This window comes from Lygodium microphyllum, chromosome 23 (genome assembly GCF_053477565.2).
Source record: "Lygodium microphyllum isolate KBCC chromosome 23, Lygodium_microphyllum_v1.1.10, whole genome shotgun sequence".
Lineage (NCBI taxonomy): Eukaryota > Viridiplantae > Streptophyta > Polypodiopsida > Schizaeales > Lygodiaceae > Lygodium > Lygodium microphyllum.
In genome coordinates this window covers 94822236-94837967 of record NC_141157.1, presented here as the reverse complement: position 1 = coordinate 94837967, position 15732 = coordinate 94822236, and the positions used below count along the sequence as shown (strand labels likewise).

General features: G+C 42.9%; 1 protein-coding gene across 2 annotated transcripts in view; it reads right to left on the bottom strand.

Annotated features, from left to right (window-relative positions):
- LOC148016479 (WD repeat-containing protein 26 homolog) overlaps positions 1-15517 on the bottom strand; it is a 67927-nt gene extending 52410 nt beyond the window's left edge. Inside the window, exons 1-3 of one of the 2 annotated variants that reach the window (XM_087664507.1) lie at positions 15128-15517; positions 14480-14707; positions 13845-14005 (exon numbers count right to left, since the gene is read on the bottom strand). In XM_087664507.1, coding sequence (XP_087520633.1) covers positions 13845-14005; positions 14480-14648 — 330 coding nt within the window. In that variant the 5' untranslated portion in view covers positions 14649-14707; positions 15128-15517. Of the gene's footprint in view, positions 1-13844; positions 14708-15127 lie in introns of both variants that reach the window. The other variant, XM_087664506.1, reaches the window with a different exon arrangement.
- Positions 15518-15732: the final 215 nt, after the last annotated feature.

The following is a 15732-nucleotide window of genomic DNA, read 5'->3' as shown; positions in this document are numbered from 1 at the left end:
TGTCTGATGTAAAGCTGTCTTTTGTCTCTGTGACCTTCTGTGCATGGTCACCTGTAAGAATCAAATCATCAACATACAACACAAACAACACACGACCAACCTCGAAAGTGTGTACATAAAGCTGCAAATCTGCCTTGGAGCATTGATATCCCAACTTTGACTGAAGGAACGAGTTAATCTTCTTGTTCCATGCATGCGGAGGCTACTTTAGGCCATACAAGGCCTTCTTCAACCTGTATACTTTCCCGTCCGAGGATCCAAAGCCAGGAAATTGTTCCACATAGATCTCCTCCTTCAAGTCACCATTGAGGAAGGCCAACTTCACATCCAACTAGTGGATAGGCCATCTCCTATGGCCAGCCAAGGCAAGAACAACTAGAATAGTCGCCATACAAGCCATGGGGGCAAAAGTATCATAGAAGTCAATGCCTAGGCACTAAGCAAAACCTTTAGCAACAAGGCGGCCTTGTGCTTTGTCCAAAGAACCATCGCTAAGGTACTTGGTCTTGAAGACCCACTTAACACCAATCACCTTCTTATGAGAGGGACGAGGCACAAGACACAAGTGCCATTCCTCTCAATAGCCTCCAACTCAGCTTCCATAGCTTTCCGCCAATGGTCAAACTACAAAGCCTCCTTCATGTAGGTGGGCTCTCGATCCTATGTAACACAGGTCATCAAACGATAGTTAGAGCAAACAATCTCCATAGAATGTGCCTAGTGCCTCCGTGACCTCCGCGGTCCATCCTATGATACCCACTCCTCACACACCCCCTTGATCCCTAAATCTCGTAGTGTGTCACGAGCCCAATGAGGAGGAGGCCAGATCTCTCCTTGTTGCTCTCCATCTGCTGAAGACTCGGGTACATCCACTGGCGAAAGCTCCACTGGGGTGGCTGGTGGAAGAGAAGACTCTGTATCCGAGAAGAATCTTCATCAAGAGGCTCTGGCTCCAAAGGAACTGTCTCCAAAGCTCAATTCTCCCCTGGATCTCCAAGTACGAGGTGCTCCTCACACCTTGCTGTGGCTGGACCTTCCACAAATAGCACATCTCGGTTCATGTAGACATCCCACTTTACGGGATCGTACAGGCGATATCCTTCGAACTAGGAGTTGTAGCCAATGAATACCTATCTTTGAGAAGCCGCTTCGAATTTGTCTTACCGAGGCTTGGGGATGTGCACATATATGTCACACCCAAAAACTCTAAAATAAGAAACATCACGCTTAGTCCCAAAGTAAGCCTCAAAAGGTATCATCCCGTCAATGGCTGGCCCACAAAAACTGAGGTGTATGTCGATGCTCCATCATGGTACGTGCCATCTCGAATTTGTCTTACCGAGGCTTGGGGATGTGCACATATGTGTCACACCCAAAAACTCTAAAATAAGAAACATCACGCTTAGTCCCAAAGTAAGCCTCAAAAGGTATCATCCCATCAACGGCTGGCCCACAAAAACTGAGGTGTATGTCGATGCTCCATCATGGTGCGTGCCATCTCGATCACACGGCGGTTCTTTCGTTCAAGGATGCCATTTTCTTGAGGAGTGTTGGTGTTAGCAAACTCCTGGTGAATGCCTCTATCTACACAAAAATGAGCAAACTCATTAGAAAAAAATTCACCTCCCTTGTCTGATCGCAAGGTCTTTAATTGCCAACCCGATCGGTTCTCCTCAAAGAGAAGCCAATTCTTGAAGTGGGAGAAAGCCTCCGACTTCAACGTCAAGAAGTAGGCCCATGTCATCCTGATGTAGTCGTCTATGATCAACATGAAGTACAAGCTCCCCTTCAGGGACTCATTCCTCACCGGGACACAAAGATTCGTAGATACAAGCTCCATAGGTGAAGTAGACCACCACGAAGCTTTGTGGGAAATCGCATCCCTATGCTGCTTCCCACAAATGCAAGAGACGCAAGGCTGCTGGCTCACCACTATGTCCAGCAACCCTCGAACAAGTTGTCCTCGTGACGCCCTCCGAAGATAATCGTAGTTCAGGTGGCCAAACCGAGCATACCACAGCTCGGACTATGTCTGAGAGGTAAGAAGAAGAGAAGTAAGAGCTGTATAAGACTTCAATTTGTAAATGCCGTTCTCCTCATACCCAGAAGAGAGAACCTTTCTCAATCCACGATCAAGGACTCGAACACCACCACTGTCAAACTCCACCAAAAGGCCAAGAGAACAAATCTTATGTACCGAAAGTAAATGATACCCTAAACCTGGTACATGCAACACCTTGGAAGTATGGGTACCGCCACATCCATCTGGAATCAACTGCATCTCACCCCGCAAAGCAATGGACACTGAAGAACTATCTCCTATGAGAATCTGCCCACGCGAAGGTCGCAAATGGGCAACACCAACGGTAGAAGAAGTCATGTGCCATGAGGCACCACTGTCAACGATCCACTCTCAAGCCTAGGGGGCTGTCATCGCAGCATCAAGTCTTCGGTGTAGAGTCCTCAACGACCGCTAGGTGAAGAAAAGCAACTGATGAGGGTGCAGCCACCGCTCCAAAATCCTTCAAGTCCTTCTTCTTGGTGTCCTTCTTGTCCTTGTCAAGGCAATCCTTCTTCCAATGGCCGGTCTTACCACAAATATGGCATGTCGATTCCTTCTCCTTTTCCTTCTTTGGTTTGTTGTCCTACTTCTTTTGGTCCTTCCCCTTCTTTTGAGAGGCTTGACCTATCAATGCCTCCGATCTGAAAACATTCTATCCCTTCAACTGTTCCTCTTGGTCCAAGACCATAGAAACTAACTCTTCCCAACGAAGAGTCAACCCCTACCTTGAAGCAATAAGAGCGGAATAAAAGGCACCGAATCGTGGCAGCAACTAGGATAGTAAAGTGATCGCCATGTCTTCGGAATAAATCAGCTTCCCCACATTCTGAATCTGCATCTGAAGCTACCTCAGCTTGTTGATGTGCTCCTACAGCGAAGAAGACTTATTCACAGACAAGGTCCGCATCTGCACCTCCAAAGGAACCCTCTTCATCAAGGTCATCTGGTTATACATCTGATCGAGCTCCAACCATATCTCTCGAGCCACCGTCAAGTGCTCAATGTGAGCTATCAAGGCTGTAGTACAAGATAGAAAAAGAAAAGAACAAATCCTGGCATTCAATTTGTCCTAGTGAGACTGGGCCTTGGTCACTCCGCACGAGCATTTGAAGAAAGTTTGGACTCATCTCTCACCAAGGGCCGTTCGATTTCCTCCATCACGAGCTCCGCCAAATCATAAGACTCCAGAATGGCCAACACCATCACGTGCCAAATGCGGTAATTGTCACCATCGAGCTTTTGATCTAATGGAAGAGCCGGTAACATAGGCACCTTCTAGTCCATGATTGCCTCGAACTCCAAGTCAGTCTCTGTAGACATTGTCACCTGCAGTGCCTGTACAAACACAAAAGCAGCCCCCTCTGACTGTGAAGATGCAGCCTGCTAGGGCTCTTGCCTCTACTTCCCAAACCTTCTTCAGCCGCCACAGGCGATGAAAAGGTAAAATCTACAATTGAAGGCCGAAAACACAGCCTTCCTCCTCTTCAAACAGCAACAAATTCACCAGCTGGACTCCTTTCCCGCGCGCCCACGCTTGCTTCAGCCTTGTTTTGATGTGCAGCCTCTCGCTTGCCCTCGAATGCTGGAAACGCAGCCTTGCGTCGCGCTGAAATCTCCTCCTCAGGTAGGTTCTTCACTCAGTCAGTTCGTCTTCACCACTCTGATACCATGTCAGAGTGCAGCGATACGGAAGCGTGGGACCAAGATTGAGAGAGAGAGTGAACACAGAGAGAAAAGAGAGAGAGAGAGAGAGAGTAGAACAAGAAGATCTACTATAGGAAGTATTCTGAAAACAAAGGAATGCAGATCTATACACGAGCAATGCGTATGTCTGTGTATCTCCTCCTCTATGATGTCACCACGCACGCACACCTCGAGGACAGCAAGGCCTGACCACGATCTGATCTCCACGAATTAATAAGTGCCTGTGAATGAATGAGTGTGTGCCAAAAGACTGGCTATATATAGCCTAGAAAAGAACAATGTCCAGCATCAGGTCGGCTGCATTAAAAAAATGCCTAGAACTGTCCAACTGCTCAGCCTCTGCCATATGGCCTTGCGACAGCATCTCCCATCACAAGTGTGACTGCTGACCTGGCAGAAATGATGACGTGGCACCCTGCTGCTAGCATGGCACTCAAACTGACCCTGACCTGCTCCGCACACTGACTGAAAGAGAAAAAATGCCTATGTCCAGGGGATGAACTCTAACACAACCTACCCAAAAGATCATCTTTGTTTATGGCTGATGTGAGCATGACCTCATAGAAAACCCTAGGGCCCACAAAAACCTCGTCAACACAATCACACCTGAGAATGGAAGGCAACCACCGCTGAATCCAAGGGATCACTGGGATCCTGCCTGCGAAGAAAAGTATGACGCCCATGAAATGCAAAGAAAGATCAAATCACTTTTTGCATATCAACATGTGCATCCACAATGTCTTGCTCATCACAATTTGGAAAATTACTATGATTGTGTTGAACATATTCTCCGAGTAAAGAGTTAGCAAACTCTAGAAGATGTTCCCAATCCAGTTCTAGGGATTCATCAGAAGCATTGGCAGCCTGTGCATACGAATGCAGCGGGGATTCCAAAGGTGCCAAGCTATCAACAGTCATCATATGAGCATCCCCATTTTTCATACTGCATTTCACTGCAGGATGTGCGTCAGAGCTTGGAGCCACTTCCTCAACCATCTCCTCCATGCACAAAACCATCTCATCCTCGCCCTCTGAATTGAGCCCCAAAGCATCAACTACCTGGTCTATTTATGCCATATTGAGCTCAGACATGCTTAGTCTGTGACAATTCACTCCTTGCTGAGCACCTGTTGACCTGACTCTCTGCTGACTGTGACAGGTCTATCTGGGAACCTTTACAGGTCAGCCACCAAGGGCTGACATGCTTCTAGATCCAAAAATCTTCTCTGCCCTTACCTGATGCGCACTGCAAGAGTGCAGGAAGGTGCAGGGCAAACAGCTTGGGCTGCAGGTGCCCTATTGGGCTGCATGGTGGCACTTGACAGGAAGGCGCAGGATGAACTGCACGTGACACTGCAGACACCCTACAGTACTGCAGGGCCAACACCCCGAGAAGAAGGTGGGTGGTAGGATAGGAGCCCTGAGGAGCAGGCGGGCAGCATAGTAGGCCTGCAGGCCCCCACAATCACAGCAATCTGATGCACAGTTCAGATTTGCAACACCAAGGGCAAGCGCTCAATCCGGCGAGGGTTCCATCTCTCTCTCTCTCTCTCTCTCTCTCTCTCACATTGATTCAAGGAAAAAAAACGACTCCCTACAACCAAAATTCTCCTTCCTTTCTCCTTCCACGACTGTTGCACAATCGTTCTCTCTACAATGAGAATCTTCTTCTCACTCCGCAATCCAAAATCTTCCTTCTCTCTCCCTAATGGCCATCATTCAAAATGAATGTTAAGATAACATTTAATATTAATGCTTAAGTTAAATGGAATGATAGCATTACATGTTAATGTAACAATAACACTTAATGCTAGATTAGCATAAAAATTAAAATTCGCATCAACATTAAATATTGAGTCAACGTCAATCGACTTATCTAGGCTACAAGATTCCCGCCTCCGGTGACAATTTGCCATAGCCCTAGAGTGGCAACTCCCCGGACTCCAATCATCAAAAATCACCAAAAAAAATCTTGCGCACAAGCATCAATTCAACACAAAACCTGAGCACGAGTACGAAACAAAAAACATACCTTGCTTCCATGCCCACCACCTACAACACATGCCTCCCATGCATGGCTCTCTCGCCAGCAATGTCCCATATCATTGAATCTCACGTCCGATTGCAAGTTGATGCTATGATACCAAGATAACATCCCCCTAGGATCCAACCTACATGCGAGACGCGACACAAGCCAAACTCCACATAAAAGGGACTAGACGTCACACTCACCTCCTAGCCATAGAGCCAAATAGGCTCACCCTCGAGCCTGGGAGATAGTAGCAGTCCGGTTCAGGACCACAACCCAACCCGTCCCATACCACCAACCCACAACATCCCGTTGTATGGATGCATCGGCCAATAGGCAAAGAGTCTAAGAGTGGTGATCACACAATGAATGTGCTCAATAAGGCCTTGAGTCCTATTTATAGGACTCACATGCCTTAACCCCTAAGTGTCCTTAGTGCATTCACACTAAGTCACTTCATAACCACCATGACCAATGCTACTCACGCCCATCCAAATGTCCACAGACATAACACACACACACACACACACACACACACACACACACACACACGCGCGCGCGCGCGCGCGCAGGGTCATTCCAACCTTGTGTGTGTGTGTGTGTGTGTGAGAGAGAGAGAGAGCTACCATTGCTGCTATGTAGTTGAGAGGCCATTTCAAACTAGTAGGAGACCCTTCAAGAGGTGGTGACATGCCCAAAAGCCAGTATAGCAATAGCTAACAGCAATTTCAAGGCTATTTCAGCCAAACAACATCATATTTAGGATGTTCCATCAATGGAAACAACTCTCACAACTATCTAGACAAGGCAGCAATTGACTTCTTCGATTTTCTCGTGATGAAAAGTCTAAATTTTCTCTCCTCAGCATTCTCTCTTATCATCCAGCCTATTTTCATCCTTCCTCAACAATTTCCAGCAAAATCAGCCATTGAAGGTGGAGATTTTGATTGATTTTTGCTGTAAACCCTAATTTACAATAGAAACTAGGGCTTGATGACCATCTCGAGAAGCGTGCTCAAAAATTAAAGGCCTAGAGACTTAAATCAGCCACTAAAATTGGGGCAATTTCAAGAGACTTAAGTGGCCATATAGCCAGCAAACATTTGGGGCTGAATTTGTTACCCAAGGAACACAATTGAAGGCCAATTCCCAAACAGACCAAGGGGCAAATTGGTTTGAAGGCTTCCTGGTTATTTATCACAAAAAAAGGTACTTGGATTAGCATAGGAGATTAGAGAATCTCAATCGTACTCCATCCATTTGCAATGCAAGTTTAAAAATACCATCAATCTCCTGCCCAAAGGACCAACCAAACCCTCCGTGATCAAAGCATTGAAGGTATTCACAAAGAGAGGGAGTTGTAGAATGGGTGAGGCATTCTCCTCGTAATTAAATGTATACGTGAAAGTTTCTACACACTAATTACAGATAGATAACCCCTAGCATAGTGGATAGGGAACGTGCATCAATTGGAGAAGTATTGAAGTATGAACATTGGCAAAAGGCCATGGAACAAGAGTTGGAAGCTATAGAGCCAAATGGCACTTGGATGTTAGTACCTAGGCCTATAGGTTGTTCATAACAAGTGATAGAAGTAAAGTGGGCCTTCAAGTCCAAATATCAAAGTTACCATAACTTGGACAAACACAAGGCCCAATTGGTAGCCAAGGATTTGCACAAAAGCCCGATATAGACTTTGATGATATGTTTGCTCCTACCGCACAAATGGTCATCATTCATATAGTACTTACCATACCAAATGTCACATATGACCAAATTGTCAAAATTCTTGAATGGGGATGTGGGGCAGCCTCTTAGGTTGTCTATCCCAAATGATAAGATATACATGTTGAAGAAGGCTCTATATGGCCTTAGGCGGGCTCCTTGGGCCTAAAATGAAAAGATAGATAACTTTCTTTGAGAGAGGTTGAAGTATCTGAGATTGGACTCCAAGATCAGACTCTAATCCGAATTTGTATACCACACCTCAACCAGTATACATGCCATGTTTGTACTATATGTGGACGACCTCATTCTTACAAGTAACCACATACAAATGGTCAACAAGAAAACAACCGATGCCTTAAATGAGAAGTTTGAGATAACGCATATGGGTCTTCTACATTTCTTCTCAAATGATGAGATGTGGAAAACGAAGAGGGGAACCTCTCTCAACAACAATATGTGCTAGATCTCTTACCACCTTTCAAGATAACCACATGCCATCTCATCTCTACTCTGATGTATTACTCATCAGCTATTGATGCTCTAGCTACTGATGGCTTATTGGATCCTTAATTTGGCTACACAATACTTGAATTGATCTGTGTTTTATAATCGGTTTGCTTGCAAGGTTTCTAAATGAGACCAAGAAATCTAGCATTGTATATCTTGTAGGTATAGAAGAAACCACCATGGTGTTGCATGGATGCAAAGATTCCAATCACACTAGTGATGTTGATCTTCAAAGATCAACAATCGGCTTCTGCTTTCTTCTTTATGCAAGTGCTATATCTTGGAGTAGCAAGAAGCAACCAAAGGTGGCCCTATCTTCTACAGAGACTAAGTACTGAGCCACATCATCTACCACATGTGAGACCACATGGCTTTGGAGGTTGTTGAGAAAGCTTGGTTGTACTCAGAGCCAAGCAACACTCTTCTATGTGACAATGAGAGTTGCATAGCTATTGCATAGAACCCGACATTCCATGCATAGATGAAGCATATAGAGATCCCATACCATTTCATCTTAAGTAAAGATCCTCGATGGCATTGTCACTATGGAGTATTGCAAGACAAAAAAAAACTTGGTAGATCTCTTCACAAAAGCTCTTCCTCGATCTATTGTCATGTGGTTACAGGGCTCAATGAAGGAAAACCATAGGAAAAACCATTTAGACAAAGACATCAATCAAGGAGTCTTTACAAGGTTTTCCAGGAACAAAACTCATCTTTGAGATAGTCTAAGTATCCAATATTAAGTTTTAATGCTCTTAATGAGATCCTTGGGTGAATATAAATACATGCAATGAGTTATTTTGAGCAGTATAAGTCTTCCAAGCCAAAAAAATCAATAAGTGACGTGTTTACAAAAAAGTGGTTTTTTTGGCTATTTTAAGAGACCTACATTGGCTTGTCAACCACATCTATTCGCTTTGATTTGAGTACCTAGATGACCCTATTCTAAGTTGGTATGACAAAATTATGGTCAAAACAGGTTACAACAACGCACAAAAGAAAACAAATTCAAGAAAAGCACAGAAATAAATAGGGAGAAGACTGACAAATGCTTGTGGATGCATGTGTACTACAAAGCAAGGTAGATTTAGCACTGTTATACTCTTGTTATACAAGGATTTGGAGAGTGTAAGTGGTTCCAAATATGTTTCATACGTATATCGGGCTGTTTTGGCAAAAAAGATCATTCTATTGCTATAGCATAGTATTTTGGGCTGAACAAAGTTCAAGTTATCATCTTAGAAAGAGTTTTGTTTGAGATATCGCCTTGGATGGAGAGTTCTCAACCTAAGAGAAATTATATAGTTATTCAAAGTCTTCCAGAGTAATACAAGTTTGCATTGTTTGTTTCTTAAGTTCTACAGGATATTATATGTTCTAATTTCCAAAGTTTTTTTCTTCCATCTGTCTTGTCGATTTTCTTGAATCACAGTGGTTTTAGATCTAACACTTTTACCTCCCCCCTCCCCCGAACCCGACATGAAAGGCCTACCTCAAGTCTACAAGATGACAAAAATATTTCCAAGTTTCTTCTCTTCCAACTAGAGCTAGCCAGTGCACCAATTGATGATATGCCAAGTTATTTTGCCAAGGTTATTTCTTACTAAATCCACAGCCGCATAGAGTCCATCTACATAGATTATGTAGATACATGGGCAAATTTCAAGACAACCCTAAAAGAGAAGCATTTCATAGAGTGGGTTCATAAACCTAGAAAGGGCCTTTCTACTTAAGTGCAACAAAGAGAGTTTGAGATGAAGTTTGATCAATTGAGCAAGGTACAACAATTATCTTTACTTATAGAGAAAGTTCTTTTGTTTTTACAAACAATGGATCTTGGATCCTCCATTGTAGCTAGAGCTAGAGAAGTTATTAGAGAATAATACTACAAAGTAAGGCATAAAGACTAAATGGAAAGACGTGAAAGATATTGTATCTAAACTAGTGAAGAGACAAAGAAAAAGAGAGTTGTTGACCATGCCTAGGGCTATGCCCGGTCAGTCATAGGTGTCAAAGCCAGAGATTAGGCAGCCACCTCCCATGCCTTCTACAAATTCTTCAAAAGACAATGCCATGGATAAACATATCGAACATATACGAGATTGACAAATCAAACTTGCTATGCTTGAAGAGTCAAAGCAAGCTTCTACTTTGAAGGCCACACCTAGGGAAGTTTTTATCCGCCATTGCATATGCCGTGACATACAAAGCTTGACCACAAAAATTGCAAGTCATATAGAGATGCTTTAAGAAATAATTTGATTTTTCAGAAGGATGCGAAGATTCATGCAAATGAAATTGGTATGCCCCTTTCTACAAACTTCAGGAAGGGAGGAATGCATAAGATTTTTAAAGATCTTGCAATACATAATATAAATGCAACCATAGATGCTACTACCTATGGACTGAAAATCAAGAGTTCTCTAGTTTCCAGTGCAAGTAAAAAATCAGAGTTATGGACCCACGCCATGCACATTGCAAGTAATGGTAAAGTGCCAAAGATGGAGCTAAATGATGAAGATTGAGATATTAGAGAGAAGACTAGAAGGAATTCACCTGTGGACGTTTATACATATTTGGCAAAGATACAGAACACAAGTATCATTGTTGAAGACGAGAAAAAAGGAAGATGACATACTAAAGATGCAATTGACTTTCATGATCTAGATGTGGTTTGAATAGATGTTTGGGGCTAAGTTTGCTAATGATACATAGATGCAAAGTGCTTTTCAAAATGATAATGATATAGAAGAGTTATCCAATGATACAGACAAATTGTTTGAGGGTTGACAAAGAACACAAATGATGTTTCAAATGAGGATGTACAAGATGCAGATGCAAAGATTAGGGATGTTGTTGCAAGCCAAAGAAGATGCTCTTTAAGGCGTTATCTTATCAATAAACGAAGAGATCTATGCTATGCAATTGGCCTATCCATGGATGCATAATGATGGTTACAAAGCTAGAGAAGGTGAAACCACTTCACTTTGCATTTCTACATATATTGCAAGGGATACAAACATGGACAATAGACCAAGGAAAGTATACTTTTATGTCCATGCTAATGGAACAAATATGAATATATTATATGGGTTGCAAGAGTTTGAGCAAAGTGTAAAAAGGAGGTTGGAATACTCAAAGTCACCTTATGATCCAGGGGAATCTATAGGCTATGATATGTTTGATGGTTTACCTCTACCATTTGATCCAAGAGGATGTATGGATTGAATGAAGTAAAACTATAGGAAGGATCATTTATACAAAGACACATGGCACAAAGTTTACCAAGTTTTCTAGGGACAGAATTGGTCTTTGAGATAGTTCGAGTATCCAATATTAAGTTTTAACGACTTAATGAGATTTTTGGGTAAATGTAAATATATACAAGGACCTATTTTGGGCAGTACAAGTCTTTGAAGCCGAAAAATATCAAAAAGTGGCGTGTTTATAAAAAAGCAACGTTTTTAGCTATTTTGAGAGGATTTTCATAATGCTAACCAAGTTGCCTTGTCAACCACGTCTGTTTGCTTCGATTTGATTCTATTCTAAGTTAGTATGACAAAGTTATGGTCGAAACAAGTTGCAACCAAGCATAGGAGAAAACAAATTCAGGAAAAGCATTTAAGCAAACAAGGAGAAGACTAATAGATGCTTGTGGATGCGTGTATGCTACAGATCTGGGGCAAATTTAGGACAATTATACTAGTGTTATACAGGGATTTGGAAAGCTGAAGTGGTGCGGGGTGTGTTTCACACAAACATCGAGCTATTTTGGCAGAGAAGAGTACATTGTTTGTACACAAAGATCATTGTATTGCTATAGAGAGTCTTTGGGACTGAATAGAGTCCAAGCTATCGTCTTTGAAAGAGTTGTCTAAGCTATCCCCTTAGACACAAAGTTCTCAACCTAAGAGAAATTATATAGTTGTTCAGAGTCTTCCAGAGTAATACAACTTACAAGATGTTTATTTCTTGAGTTCTACAAGATATTCTGTGTTCTTATTTCCAAAGTTTCTTTCTTCCATCTATCTTGTCTATTTTCTTGAACCCCAATGGTTTTAGGCCTGACACTTTTACTCCCCCCCAATATCGTTCTACATCGTCCCTCCAGATCCCTAAGCCTCAAACACGTCCAGGATCTGAGAGAGGGTGTTAGCAACCTCTTCCTGAACTAGCAAAGCAGGCTGGATGGGCAGGTGAGGCAGCAGCAGGTTCCAACCAGATCCAGATAGCATAGGAGCACAGGCATGCAGGCAAGTGCCTAGGGCAGTCAGGCAGCAGTTGGGCAGGTTGGACTGCCAAGCAGGCCAATCTGCCACAGTCAGAGAGACCAACCTACATTTTCCCACTCCTCCATTTCAGCAAATAAATAGGAGGCCCCCTTTGTGGTTAGAGTCACTCAGAATTTGAGAAAGAGAGTGTAAGACCTCAAGCTGAATACATACCCACATAGCCCATAGCCTCTTGTACCTTTCTGCCCCAAGTTTGTTCACTGTTCAGTATACTCTCTCTCTCTCTCTCTCTCTCTCTCTCTCTCTCTCTCTCTCTCTCTCTATATATATATATATATATATATATATATATGCTCAGTTCTCACCATCAATCTGTGCATATGTTTCTGCAATGCTGCAGTACAACACATTCTTCATCAGTCTAGTGCTGGCACCGACATCTTCCATTGTTCTGCACCATTATCAATCGATATCTCAGTTATGGTGCATTGCCCATGTTGGGCCAACTGTTCACCAGCCGTGCAGCCTGTCCAGATACCTCTACAGTCTGTGTTTGCTGATCCTAAACAGCTGCCATCATCTCCAAAGTATTCTGCAGCTGTCACCTCAGCCAAAGGCTGCATTTTCAGTATCTACTAGCTACACAGCAGCTGAGATCTCATCTCCAGCAGTAAACTATCAGATTGCAGCCTGCATTTTGCTGTTAGCACTTCTCCAACACTGCTTTACACTATGTCTTCAGACCAGGCAGGCCACCCTGCTGCCCCAGCTGATGTCATCATTGGACGAGAGACACTTGTGCCTTCAGCAGTCTAGGCTGACACTCTGCTGCCTTCGCCAGCATTATCAAAGTCGCTTTTCGGAATCCATTCAAGGTATGACACACTCTTGGAGCTGTTAATAGAGTCTCCAACTCCTCTTCCAGCTCAGCTCATTTTCCCAGTCCACCCAAGACACGAAGGTCTAAGGTCATTGTATCATAAAAACATTGTCTGATTAATTTGTTCATTATCTTTTCATTCTAAGTTCTCTTCACCTTGAGTTCTACCATATTCGTTGTGTTCTTGTCATCCACCGTTCTCATTCTCTATTCAGCATTCCTTTACAAGCACCTACACATGTACAATAACTATAAAACTTCATCTCTAGTGCTTTGCTTGTGGCAAATAAATCATTGTTGGCTCACTAGTTAGCTCTTGTAATCCCATATCCTAGGAAAATTGTCTATTTTCTTCTACATTCACTTTGCACAATCATGTGTCAGTTAACTAAAATGTTCTTGAGATGTTCCCAACAATGAGCCCACCAAAATCTAGTAGTCTTCAAGGAATCTCCGAAAATCAATATTCTATGAAAAGAGCACCTTGGTGAAAGTTGCAATGTGAGATACCTTAAGCCATTACATCTTTGGTATACCATAGTTTTTAAAACACACTGATCTACTTTGTCACAAGTTGCAAGCGCATAAAGTACTACCACACTTCTTGAACACTAAAGATGAAGAAAACAAATTAAGAGAATGTTATTTCCAACAAAAAAAAAGGCCGGGGGGAGATGATGCCCTGAGATGGAGAGGAACCTGTAATGTTTGAGTTGGAATTTGATCGCTTCCACATACATGATCAGAGTATAATGAGAATGGCTCATCCTTAGAATTATGAAAAATGCATGCCTTTTTTTGCACACTTAGTGCTTGCTCCAAAAGATGCTCTAGACGACTCTCTGGAATCCATGTGCAAGCTGGAAAGAAACCCTGAATCTCCTTTAGTAGTTGGACCCGATGCTTGCGACGATCTTTCACCCTACAATACTGCTTCACTTTGGAAGGACAAATAATACAAGAGGTTAACTCGTGCAAGTGGTCCTTATCTATTTTGAGAGGAGTAATCTGGAGTTGTAAGATTTCCAAAGCACCAGGAGTGTCCCCTTTATTCAAACGCTCAAAAAACTTTTGAGACAGGATTCGAGCTATAATGAACTTTTGACTAGAGGAGTCTATATCCGTTATGTTCCATAAAATTTGAATACTTGCATCCCAATGTCCTTTAAGAATCTCCTTCCTTAATTCGGTGATCATAGCAGCCTCCATACAAATGCCAGATTCTCTTTCGAGAACGGCTGCTGCTCTTTTGTAACCCAGTGAATGCAGTGATTGTGTTATTATTCTAACAAGGTCATACCTTCTAATTATCTTACTTGGACCAACAAATGCACCTGATCCCATGCTGCCTGTCACCCCAGACTCAGGCATTAAATCATTTGAAGGCGCAACTGTGGCTAACTCTTGAGGCTGCATCAGTCCTGCTCCAGGCAATTCAGTGACTGGTACAGACAACTTGATGCGCTTCCGAGGAAGCGCATCATTATCATCCACCTGTCCCATGAAAGCGCATGTAAGCTAGCAATGACTAGAACTTCTCTTGAGGTCCCCTGACAAAAAACCTGCAAGGATACAACACTGTATCAATGGGGTGACTTGTACTAGTATCATTCAGATTAAATTCGATGATGTAAGAGCCCTTTTGAAGGAATCAAGCCTCCAAATCCTTGTGTCACATACTAAATAAGACACAGACATGTGCCTCTTAGAAGAAATCATGCCTCCAAAGCCATGTAAGAATTGTTTAACAGACTTTCTGGCCAAACAAACTGGCTTGCCTGAGAGGGAGGTACTCTTTTTGACTCTCTCAGACCTTTCTTTCTATCTGAGATTTTGTAATCCACAAAGTAACCTGACTTTTCTTTCTATCTGAGTCGGTGTAATCCACAAAGTAACCTTTGCCTTTCTGGTTTTGGCAAGATATACAAAGGAAGCATGCTTTAATGGTGCATACATGTATGTTCGAGTACTTGGATGGTTACCTTTCCTTATGGAAACTGGATGCGCAGAGATTGATAGCCTGATTTGCCTTCTGCAAGAGCTCCCTTCGACTCCTAAGCCAGATGGTATGGGAAAAGACGAGATGTACAAAGGGGAGTAGACCGGGAGCTCACCCTAGGGGATGTGTATCGAATGGTCTTGCACAAAACTCTCTCGCCCCTCTTCCTTCTTTACCTCTATCTATAATCGGCGCACAGTCAAACACAGGTGCATGGATGGTTCCTTTTCCATCCATCGATGCATACATCGTTGCACCATGCCAAATCATGTCCATTCCCATTCTCTCGCAACAGCAAGACGAAAGGACCCCCAAAGCACCAATAGTTTAGGCTCTCTGGTGTCAACACGGTTGTCTAGTTCAAGGGAGGGTTGCCATGCTACTACCACAAATGCTATGTAGTCATTAGTGTCAACTCGTTGTCAAGTTCAAGGGAGGGTTGCCATACTTCAATAAGAATTGCCATTTATTCCCAAGAGATATTCTCGTGAAGAAGTTATGCTAATACCAGTTTTCACTAAAACCTACAAACTATTGCAGAATACATGTGTGCGTTTTCAGTTTTTGGTGAGATAAGGGTTTCCAATT